The sequence below is a fragment of the Polyergus mexicanus genome, unplaced genomic scaffold (assembly GCF_030449975.1).
Source record: "Polyergus mexicanus isolate NDT 795.1 unplaced genomic scaffold, iyPolMexi1.0 SCAF_6, whole genome shotgun sequence".
In the NCBI taxonomy this organism is placed as follows: domain Eukaryota; kingdom Metazoa; phylum Arthropoda; class Insecta; order Hymenoptera; family Formicidae; genus Polyergus; species Polyergus mexicanus.
In genome coordinates this window covers 7283684-7296730 of record NW_027223326.1, presented here as the reverse complement: position 1 = coordinate 7296730, position 13047 = coordinate 7283684, and the positions used below count along the sequence as shown (strand labels likewise).

Below are 13047 nucleotides of genomic sequence, written 5' to 3'. Positions count from 1 at the left end.
GTCATAATTATAAAACAAAATTATTACGAAATATGATTATGTAATTATAAAGTAAAATTTTGTCATAAATTATTTTATGCGATTATAAGTACAATTATGTCAATTAATATTCGTGAGGCTTTTTAATATTCATATATTGTAGTATTTTTACGATACATGCTAGAATATTTATAATATTGTCAAATTTATAATATTTCATCTCTTCACAATGAGATCAAATAAAAAATCTGTTATCAATACATAGTGTGGAATGAAAGAGAAATAATGAAAAAAGATGATGCTGTAACTGCAGAAAAAGATAGTGAAGGAGTTGAGAGCATTTAGCTTCGACACTGCTCTCTCGGAATTAGTGTATCTACTCTTTCCACGTAGAACAATTTTTTCTCTTTTCCTAATAAGATGGCCAAGTATAATATTGCATCGGGTTTTTTTTTTTTTTTTTTTTTTTTTGCTGTCTTTATTGTCTACATCATAGTTACTCGATTGTATTAGTCAACCGGATTTTCAATAGATCAGCGCCATCATTCGCATTCGTACGCGTGACAAAGATCGCCTCTATAAGCATGCAAATTTATGTTAACGGCGACATACACAATCAAATTTACCATGAGAATAACATACATATGGATCTATTTTCTAGTTGATCCGCAAATGGATTTGTAATCGGCAAGGAGAATTAATTTATTCACACGACGATATGCGGCATAGAAGAAAGATGCGAGTAAACGCATCTAATGTCGCATCATTAATTTTAACAATATCTTTAAATCTTCTTGTAAAATAATTATGAAACGTCATAACAATTTACGCGTAGCGACTTTTTGCAACTCAATGAAACATTTTTAATTTTAACAAGCGATTTTTAATTTACAATAAATATTCACCGTATCTGAAATATGCTTTTGCAATGGCTCTATTATTATTCGCCACGCGCCTGATTCGACGCGACAGGGTTTACCAGCAACCAAAACACGTTGTCACGGAAACAGAAATTGCAGGAAACACAGTAGAGAGATTCTATTAGACTCACCTAAGTGCACGCCATTCTCCGTCAGTGGTTGTGGTCGGCGCGGATGTGCTCCTGCTCGGAAGACTCAGACGAGGGCCGATGCGCAATGTCATGGGTCGTCTTCTTCGCGTGTAATCTGGAATAATCGAACGTTACAGAGAAATCTCCGAAGCGGGGTTATGCGCCTAGCATTTCTACAGTGCACGCGTAATCTCTGTTTCCTGTTTCCGAGGGAAAGGGGCTGGAAGAGGGGGGGCAACATCGTGCCGCGCCTGGAAGCCAGGTATTTGCGGAGGAAACATCGATTTAATGGGATTACCGCTGCATGGGATTGAATGGTGATGATGATAAATTTCTATCTCGTCATATGTACGCAATACACAATGCGTTCGGTTTTTATGGAAAAAGAAATTTAATCGTTTTAAGCGCCATATAATACCAATATAATTAAAAACGTGTCATATTTATGAAATAAAATTTATTGAATCTCTAATCCTTTTCAAATACCATTTTTAATTTTAAAAAACAGCTGTCCCTCTCGCTTTTTTTCTTTATTAATTTCATTTTTGAATATATAAAAATCCAAGGGCAAAATCTCCCAAACAAATCTAAAAGATTTTACTAAAGATTTTTTTTAAAGATTTTTTTTATCTCACGAATTTTTAAGAATGTATTTATACTTCTATTTCTCAATGTATAATAATTAATACATATTTTTTTTTCTATCTCACTGTTACGTTTATTTCATCAATTTCGATTATAAAATATAAGAACCAATGGAAAAAATGTAATCTTTGGTCCATGCGCGCGCTTTATGCGTATAATAATAAATGGAAAATCTCACCATTCGCGGAGCAAAGCGAATTCCGCCCGTGAAAGACGTGAGGCGATAAGTAGTGTGGATGTGGATTTGTGGGAGTTGGCGGGGTGGTTCGACTCGGAGCTGATGTGGTAGTCCAAGGCGGTGCTGCATCTTGTATATTTGTTTCTGTCGAGACAACGGGGATCTCGTTGGTCACCCGCACTTCTATTCCCACAGACTGTCAACAAGAACAACAAGTATGAGAAATGTTTATGCATTCGTATGGGAAAATAATATATGATACATTTTTCGAGTAAATTTCAAAGCTGGTTTTGTCGTTTTATTAAACTTTTTAATATTTAAGATTAAACATCTTAATAATTCACATCATTTGAATTATGAAAAGTAAACAAATTCATTTAAATTTAAATGATTACAACAAAGTTTTATTATTTGATAAAATATATACAGAAACTCTTTATATATTTTAAATTGCTTATAATTTAAGATAAGCGAAAATTTGCTTATTTCAAAAGTTTATTCAAAGGAACATTGATTCTCTCTCTCATATTTATAACAGAAAGGAATAAAAAAAGTACACTTGACGAATTTATTCGTGCTTGTTATATCAGTGATAAGGTCATCAATATGTCATAATATGCTAAAGATATCAAAGAAATTAATTCTTATTTCGTGGTCACATTAATGAAAATCATAAATTTCATTATAACCAGCCTAAATTGATTCGAAATTTCATAGGTCATACGCGGTTATATATCAAACTATATAACTATTATACAGGGTGTCCCATTTTAAAGGAACCACTCAAATATCTCAGAAACACTGCGTTAAATCGAAAAATGTTTCAAACAAAAGTTATGTGGCTTAAAGGGGGCCATAAGATGGTGACAATGATTTGACCTTGGGAAATCATTTGAAGGTCATGTGAAGGTCAACCTTAAAATCTTAAATGGAAACCCCCATTTTTTATTTAGTATTCTCGTAGCTGACATCGAGAGCTTTCCAAAACACTATAATAAAGTATTTTTTTATTAAATACTTTTTGAGTTATTTTATATTTCAATCTGACATATTTTGATATAAAAAATTAAATATCTCGTAAAATATTTAGTTTTTGATAATCTTACCGTAATACTTCTATGTACAGAATAATGAGACAAATCCATCTTATGGCCCCCTTAAAGCCATACAACTTTTGTTTGAAACATTTTTCGATTTAACGCAGTGTTTCCGAGATATTTGAATGGATCCTTTAAAATGGGACACCCTGTATACGATATTATATTCCCTATTAATATTACAAACTAAATTATATATAATTGACGTCACGAGCAGGTATCGCGCCGGGTGTGTCCACAATGCTATAATTACTCGACACAAAGATCAATATTTGTAATAAGATCGAGAATCGTTTAATTGAATTACACATATTACAACCTTGTTAAATAGCTCATATCTAACCACCGATCGATGCCTAAATTGACCATGCTCTGTAATGCAATTTACAATATATGTCTCCTTTGGAAAAAAAAAGGGGAACAAAAGTTTTAAACCAAATACGCATTTTCCGAAATTTCTGTAATTTGTTTGCCAAATTGTATTAACACAGCATGAAACCATATAATGTGAAATTTCCATAATAAGCCAATGCGGAAACGTTTGAACTATCGGTTTAGAAAGAGAAACAGAATGCCTTAATAAAATTAATTGAGCAATATCGAGTTAATAAATAATCATAAAATTCTTTATTTTTAAAACGACTTTCACAATTTTTTAATAAATCGAGTATAACCAGATTTAAAAGTATCAAGAATATTTAACAAAATCTAAAAAAATATGGAATATCGTAAAAAAATTACATTCTTATAATTAAAATTATATAACAATGTAACACGATGCGAAACAACATCAATGTTAGCCCCCTGGTATCTTCAAGTGCTATTTTCGATGCTTCGAACGATGAAATTATTCTTAAAGCCGACAGAGAACTCTAGAACTTTTCGGAGGGGCACCGAGACCTATAACAATCTTTTTTAATTTTAAAAATGCGAGATCAACTTCATACAGGTTCTTATTTGTCTCGTATCGATTTCACATAAATATAAGTAAGAAACTTGACATCATTAGTCGGTCGATAATATTACATACGTACGTAGACTCGTTACATTGTAACACAAACTGCACGTACGAATAATTGGAAAGATGATTACTGCATACCGGATTCCGTCGACGGATTTCGAATAAATTGTTTTAATCGACGAATAGCTCCGCAATCGTGGAAAAATGACTTCGTTACCGCAATCGCTTTTTGACTAACGAGGAGGGAATATTGCATTTCTATTAGATGCAACTAATACGTAGAATTATAAAGATATGAAATGTATTCTCGTTAACCATATGTTTCTCTCCGCTTCAAAGTAATGCAGAATTCAATATAAGCTTACCATTCATTTACTCTTCCAAATAGTATTAAAAGCTCACGTGAAGCTTTTATTGAATAGACAATGAAATTTCATTGCAACGAATACCAACATTTTCGTTGTAATAAAATTTCATTAATATCCAAATCATTCAATAATCTTGTTAATCGTTTTAATATAGAAAAACAAAGCTTAAATATTAAACGAGAGATCTAAATTTCACAAGCTGCTTCTAAAAACATATTATGTATATATAATACACACATTGTATTTTGTGTGTGTGTGTAGAGAGAGAGAGAGAGAGAGAGAGAGAGAGAGAGAGAAATTATTAAAAATGGTTTTAATAATATACATTTTTCAATAATATAAATTTTAAATCTTGATGAGAGATATTTAAAATTATATATATGTATTTTATACATATGAAAAATTAAAAAAAAAATACTATGTTTACTTGAAAAGCGGAAAAACATCAACATATAATGATATAAAAATTTCTGTTGGGATTTATTGCGGTAATACAATTTCCGTGTCAAGGCAATCTCTTGCGTATGTTGACATTAATATCGCCACCGGTTATGTGACCTTGTCGCAGACTTTGAACTTCTCGTTCAATGAAAATAAATCCCTATGCAAGGACATGGATATCGATTGTGAGAAAAAGAGAGAAGCCACCAATATAACTCTGCCATTAATGATCCCGGAACGTGACCTTTTTTTTCGACAGAGGCAGTTCTTTTAAATGCCAACTATACCATATATGGTCGCACGTAGATTGATGATTAATCTCGTTATCGTTATATTATATATTCGATATCACATATCGGTGATTATATAAAATATATTTTGATAAAATCACAAGTTTTTTGCAGAAATTATTGTAAAATTAATTAAATATTTGTAATTCTATAAGTTTTTTTTTTCATAAAATTCATAAGTATCTATTTATTTTGCCCTCTTACGATTTTTTTTTTTTATTGGTATCATTACATTGACAAAAGTCAATGTTGTGACGATCAAAGTTTTTTTCGAGATTAAATTGGATCATTAAAATCCATAATCTTCTAAGATGTTTCCGCAAAATTTTATATAATGTTACTTTCAATTTTTACAATAATAAAAAATTATGAAAAATGAAAATCATAAAGTTATTAATACTGCTTGTCAGAGATCAATATATTATTATGTCCAACCGCAGGATGATTTTCGATAATACATCATCTGAAACGTATCTTTCTCCTTTTCGTGTTTAATTCTCATCCCTTCCCTTCTGAATCAAATAAACGCTCGGTGAGCAGATGTTACTCGTTTATTTAACGCCGCAAATATTTATCCGCGATGTAAAATTGCTCTATTGCCCTATGGACCACAAACCGTAATTGCATATCGATCGAAGGGTTTCTCTCTAAGCTATATTTTCTTTTCTTAAACTAAGGTCTACGGGCATTTCTTGGAGTGAATCTCAATGACGAATTATTGCCATTTGCTGTTTACTTAGTCTACTATTCAAACAAATTATCTTTGATTGCCACTGTCTCCTGTAATCGGCAGAAATTGATATTGCTTGACTTGACTTAGGGCAAAAAATTACAAACAAAAGAATTAACAAGAGAAAACTTAGAATCATGTATCACAAAATGTATCCCATTTTAATCTCCTCAGGCAAATATCTCAAAAACCAAGCCCGGAAAAGAAAAATGTTTCAGACGAAAGTTGTTTGGTTTCGAGGGGGCCATAAGATGGTATCATTGGTTTGACCTTGGAAAATCATTTGAAGGTCATGTGAAGGTCAACTTTAAAATCTTAAATAGAAACCCCCATTTTTTATCTAGTATTCTTGTAGCTGACATCGAGAGCTTTCCAAAACACTATAATAAAGTATTTTTTCATTAAGTACTTTTTGAGTTATTTTATATTTTAATCTGACATATTTTGATATAAAAAATAAAATATTTCGTAAAATATTCAGTTTTCGATCATTTTACCGTAATACTTCTATGTACAGAATAATAAGACAAATTAATTAGTGCCAAAAAAAACAAATAATTGTTTAAAAAAATACATTGTAAATAATTTTCTTAAAAACAATTTTTTTTTTTTTTTTTATACTAATTGATTTGTCTCATTATTCTGTATTTGCCTGAGGAGATTAAAATGGGACACCCTGTATATAACACGATCAAAACTGTATATGTACATAATGTGCATTTTTTTTATGAATCAAATAACAATTTCAAAGTAACAATTACAATGTGCGACATGTCTATGCAATATTGTAAATTGTCAGCTCGTAAATTTGAACTTGAATTATACATGTATGTTTGTATTATATTCATGTGTGTATGCAATTTTCTCAAAACTAGATCATAATGATGATTTGAATATTCAAGAATATAATGTTCCATAATTAGAGATCGCTTTACAGTCATATTATAAAACGATCCCCTGTCGAATCTCATTAGGGACTAGTACTTTACTTTAATAACTTCATAACGAGATAACTTCATCGCTTATTACGTGAAAATTAAACGGCAGAATTCTTAATTTGGCAGAAAGATGTATCTTCAGTTAACAGTTTCTTAAAGATATTCCAAGGAAATGGGCCCCGACGAGAAGAAATTAACGAAGCGAAAGAGTTAAGTTTTTTTACGAGCGAAGCTACACAGTGTGTGACGCATAATTTATTTCACCATCGGAATTATTTATCACATATTTCAAGTATAAGCTGTCTCGTCATATGTAACTCGTCACATGTACTCGTTATATGTAAAAAAAAAGAAAAAAATTGATGTTAAAATTTCCCTCGCATCGAGAAATATGCGGTCTGTATAATATTATCCGAAAAGTTTCCAGAGTATCCCTTATCAACTAATAAACACTCAAATATGATATAGAAACAAAACTTTCAAGATAAAAGTAGCATGTATCTCATTGAAGTAACCTACATATTATATCGCAACAAAAGGCAATACATTGCTCGTCAAATATGACAGATAGATGTAGGAAGAAAGAAAAACATATTAATATGTAACACTAAAGAGAGAGAGGAGAAATATAAATTGGGTAAATGTTTACATTAACCTAAACCTCACGGATCGTTTTCATTTTTACATATATTATAGAGGGCACATTCCTAAGTAACACGCACGGCTAGCAAAGCGAGATCTACAGGTGTTCATGAAGCATATATTGTATATAGCGAAGCGTCACTTGATGTAATCAACGAACACGTGCTCGGTCTTGTCTAAAAATCGATAAACATAGTAACATAACTTATGCATATGTAATCATCCGTTATTTCCCGCTTGAGTAATAAAAGGTCGATCCTTCGTTATAAAATTTTCTTCCTACTCCACGCGGGAGAGAGAGATTCTTCGGAATCTCTCTCTCTCTCTCTCTCTTTCTCCATTCTTATCAAAAAATATCCGTCCTTTCTCGTGAGTTATGAATAGATTTACGCAAAGAATATATTATAAATATGTAAAATGACACTTGCTGGTCGTAAATGGAAGAAATTGGAAAATTATATGTGGATTAAATAAGGAATATAAGAACATCTTTGATATTCTTATATTTAGCTCTAAATGTAGCTATTTGACTCCAGCTTGAAACATGTAACAACGTAATTTCTAAATAAAACTAAAAATAGGAACGGATTTGACAAATGAAACGCGCATATAAGCCTAAATAATTAACATAAAATTATTAAAGTATAATTAATATAAAATTATTAAAGTAAATTATAAAGAAATTTTAATTTATTTAATGAAATTTTAATTTTTAAATAATATAAACTGAATTGAATTAAATTAAATATGCATTAGTGAAATAAAAAAAGTAACTGTTGTTACCAGGTTAAGCAAAACAGAATTCGAAATTTTAAAATATTAAAAATAATTATATACAAAAATATAAATTATATATATAATACATCTGAGGTGTAAAAAACATGCTAATCAAAATTTTATCCGACGAAAGTAAAAATCACATATACCTTATTTCGTCAGAAATTTTCAAAAATTTCACCCTACACGGCGAGAATAATACTTATCGTATATCGTTATCCCGTGTATCCAAAATCGCTAGCGCAAAGTTTCAAGAGGATAAGCCGAGATCCTTGTACCCTCGCAACACACAAACCACATAAAAGCAAGGCACGTTTGCGTAATCAACAAAGGTAAATCAAATTACTACGCCTGACGGAAAATTCGATATCAACACGTGAGACATTACATTAATGCGGAGTCTAATGATAAGCGAGAACTACACGAGTCAGTTTCAAAATAAGAATATTGCATGTAACCTTATTCTATCTTCCTTTCTATTTTTTTCTTACTATACCCATATTTATTCTTGATGATATATTTTTAAGATTAAAATTCTTACAAACAGATAAATAAATGTATTTTCGAGGATACGATATATATTAATTTAATCAATCGTTTAGAGAAATTAAAAAAATTAATTTAGATATAATCTCTTTGATTCCCCCGTATCAAAATTAATTTCAGAAATCAAAAAAGCAAGTTCTTGAACAATTGAATATATATAGATTAATATAAATCACAATAGATTAATATAAATTTTTTTTTTTACGTCTCGATTATTTTTCTCTAATTTAAAAAAAAATGAATTAAATCATTGTTAAATTATATTTTTAATTTAAATTTTATCGTATTTAAAATTAATGACATGCTATTTTATAAAATATATATTGTACTTCTCGCAGAGAATATTAGCCACGCGTGTGTATGTTTATTTCTACAGATAATTTTCTACTGCAATATATACGGAAACATGTGAACGATATCAAATAGTCCATCGCTGATTACACGATTACACCGTTTCTTTTCGAATTTCTAGAATCTAAGATAAGTTTGCCTGCTTTGTTTTGGGAGCACGTTTTACTACGGCTTACAAATACAATACATCCCCGAAAGAAAGAATCGAATTATAGAGAAAGCTCCCTCTCGATCTTTCAATTCTTTCTTATTTCGTCAATGGCGGTCTCACAAGAATGAAACAAACATCCATCTCACAAAAGTGAATCTTCCTTCAGAAACACATGGTCTACCGTACGCGCTCTTTATCGGGAGATAAATTCTCGTCCCAGAAATACACCTGCGACTACGTCGCGCATTATCGCTACACTCATCAGCATCCTAACTTTTTAATTAAATACAACATCACGTTTATCGCCTATATATGCGAATGATCATTGCGCGGAAAATCTTCCGACTCGCTGCAACCGAGAGCGACCTTTGACCTTCCGTTGTTGGAAACTCGATGCCTCATAAAGAACCGTCCATCCTTCAAACGACGTGAGAAACACGGTAACAAATATGAAAAAAAGTAATAATAACGAAAGGACGGCGTATCTATCGTGCTAAATTAGATATGCATTAACATAAAAATTATATTAGGTGTACAACTTTGCTTCCGCCGTTTTTTTTTCCCGAAATTCGAGGCTTTATTGTAAAAAACTGGTTATACATTTTGAAATTGCTTGTTGAGTCACTCCCAATGATCGTGCCAATTCTTTTTGACTTTGACTCGAGTCTTCATTAAGTAATGCCTCCAATTCTGCATCTTCGAAAACCTTCTCTCTTCCACCGCTATGCCGGTCTTCGACGTGAAAATCACCGTTCTTGAAGCGTTGAAACCACTCACGACACGTTCTTTCACTAATAGCGACTTCATCATAAGTATTTGAGAGCATTCGATGAGCCTCAGCCGCAGATTTCTTCATATTGAAGCAGAAAATTAAAACCTCCCGCAAATGACGAGAATTTGGCTCGTAAACTGACATTTTCAATCGAGAATAACTTTATGATGCGGACACAAATCGACTAATGTTCCTATGGGGGTTATGTTGACAGATGTCCAAGTTTATTGCATGACGTCTATGATCTATTTATTTCGACCACTACTTATCGCTAAAGCCATCTATAGGAAAACGGCGGAAGCAAAGTTGTACACCTAATAGGTGAAACTTAAAAATGGCAACACATGATGATCAATGATTTATTTAACGTTTGATTCGATAATCATTGTCAGTGATATGTATATTCGAGAGATGTGACGTTTAACATACGTTTAACAAGAGATGAAATGCGTCACGCTCTTCCACACGCAAACTTTTTACATTTATCGCAACTCGGCGGAACCCCGTTGAAACGAACTTCCTTTGCCATTCATCACGCAAATGCACATTCTTCAGAATAGATCGGTAAGTGATGTAATAGCTCATCAACGGCACTGTCTATAGATGCGAGCGACGTGGTACAAGATATTTCGATTCTACAGGGTGCCTCACAAATCTTCGTACAATACTTTAATAGTGTATTCTAGAGATAAAACAAAGTCAAAAGTTCTATTTAGATACAAAAATTTTGAGGCCGCAATAGTTTTTAAGTTAAAAGCGATCAAAGTTTGCCAATGATATGCTAATTACACATACACGCGTACCGATCTCTGTCCGACCTGTTATTGATTTTACAAATCAGGTAATAATGATTTTTACTGCACAGGCTGATTTTATTGTTTCTTATGTGTATGAATATTATGTACGACGGTCAGCTGATATTAATGAACTATAAATGTTGTACGTAAAATATTTAATTTTTCCTTAAATAATAATTTAAATGATTGATTAATTATTATATTTAAATATAATTATAAACGTAATATTTTCATACATTTAAGAAACAAAGTTTATTTTTGTTTTGATCGCTTAAAGAAGTTTTGTGAAAATAAATTTATTTATTTTATCCGTCAGCAATATAACAGATCAATATGTATATAAATGTAGTTACGAGCCTGAGGGTGCGAATTCTACGCAATATTATTAGCAAACTTTGATCACTTATAACTCAAAAACTATTGTAGCCTTGATATTTTTGTATTAAAATTTTTTTATTTCATTTTGCCTCTAGAATACGCTGTTAAAATATTGTACGGAGGTTGTGAGACACCCTGTATATATGTATACGTGCTAAAAAGAGCTTAAAAAGAATAATAATAATCTTTAAAAAAAAATTAAATGAAGAAAGATAAAGGAGAAATATAGAATGATCTCTCTGCTTTAAAAAGAAACACAGAAAATTCGCAGAAAACTGTTAATTAAGGAGCAATATTAATCTTTGTTTCACCGTGAATTTACTATATCAACGAGTGGGTGTAAATTAACAAAACAAGACGCGAAAATGAAGATTAAAATAACAATGGCTTTTGTCAAAGTATTCCGAAAGCTCGAAACTTGTCAACAATAATTTGTTACATGTCGAGAGAGTTATAGATACGACAATTCATTCATAATCCACGTCAGTTTGTTGAAAAAATGCGGCAAGTCCATAAATCATTACTCGCGTCAAAACTTAAACTGTGCAAACATTGTTTGTTAGAAAAATTATGCGGCATAAATTACAATAAAACAACGCTTTGAAAAAGTTACTCCCGCATTTGCACGACGACAAATATTTCAACACCGTAAATGAATGCAATTTTTTTTTTTTTTTTTTGTTACACGTATAAGAAAAGCTTTATCGAATCTTACAGCGAATTTTTCTCGAGCGATATAAATGAAAAGATGAAGAGATGCACAATATGTATAAACAGTGACAAGTAAAGAGTGAGCTATCAAATAAAGGTTTACTTCCCGTAGCAGAGTAGGAGTTCAGTATTGTTTAACATCTGAGAAAATTTAATTTAATCTTCGTAATATGTGTAAAAATGTAACATTACTTATTACTTACCTTTCTCAAAATTATACTTTCAATTTCAAAATAATAAAATTGAAAATTGTCTTTACTTTTGTATCATTTTTTTTCCTGAATACTTTGCGTGTATATGTATATATATAATATATATATATATACTGGGTGGCCCATTTTAATCCATCCAGTCGAATATCTCAAAAACCAAGCCCGGAAGAGAAAAATGTTTCAAACAAAAGTTGTGTGGCTTCAAGGGGGCCATAAGACGGTGACAATGATTTGATCTTGGAAAATCATTTGAAGGTCATGTGAAGGTCAACTTTAAAATCTTAAATGAAAATCCCCATTTTTTATTTAATATTCTTGTAGCTGACATCGAGAGCTTTCCAAAACACTATAATAAAGTATTTTTTCATTAAGTACTTTTTGAGTTATTTTATATTTTAATCTGACATATGTTGATATAAAGAATTAAATATTTCGTAAAATATTCAGCTTTCGATAATTTTACCGTAATACTTCTATGTACAGAATAATAAGACAAATTAATTAGTGCCAAAAAAAAAACAAATAATTGTTTTAAAAAATAGATAGAAATGATATAAATTAACAAATAGATAAAATTAATAAATTATGTCATCGATAATAATAATATTACACTACAATACACAGAGAGTTTTCAAGCGGTAACGGCAATTTACCGTTTCATTGTATTCTGTGCTTAGAGTCATAAATATTTTCATATCTTGCATATCAGCATAATCAAAAGTAAACATGCTCGTTCGCTCCCACGTAAACATGAGCATGAATTAATATCGCTCATACACGATAGACGGCTAAATCATAGAATTAATATGGAAATTAACGCGAATATTAAATTTCGAACAAACTTCGCGAGAACCGCGCAATTGAAGCATTATAATTTAATCGTATGGAATATATTGGAAAGAGTTGTATTGTATAATCCCCGATCCAATTTCTCGCACATTTATTCGCATTTATCCAAACCGCACCAACATATATATGTTCAACACAGATCTGCCATTACGCTAACATATGCCCAAGCAGATATTCGTACAA

At 31.1% G+C, this 13047-nt stretch overlaps 1 protein-coding gene across 2 annotated transcripts in view; it reads right to left on the bottom strand.

Moving 5' to 3' along the window:
• The window catches only part of LOC138933909 (uncharacterized), a 92634-nt gene that overhangs the window by 75040 nt on the left and 4547 nt on the right, over positions 1-13047 (bottom strand). Inside the window, exons 2-4 of one of the 2 annotated variants that reach the window (XM_070297117.1) lie at positions 1854-2049; positions 1031-1145; positions 238-555 (exon numbers count right to left, since the gene is read on the bottom strand). In XM_070297117.1, coding sequence (XP_070153218.1) covers positions 522-555; positions 1031-1145; positions 1854-2049 — 345 coding nt within the window. In that variant the 3' untranslated portion in view covers positions 238-521. Of the gene's footprint in view, positions 1-237; positions 556-1030; positions 1146-1853; positions 2050-13047 lie in introns of those variants that run through there. The other variant, XM_070297118.1, reaches the window with a different exon arrangement.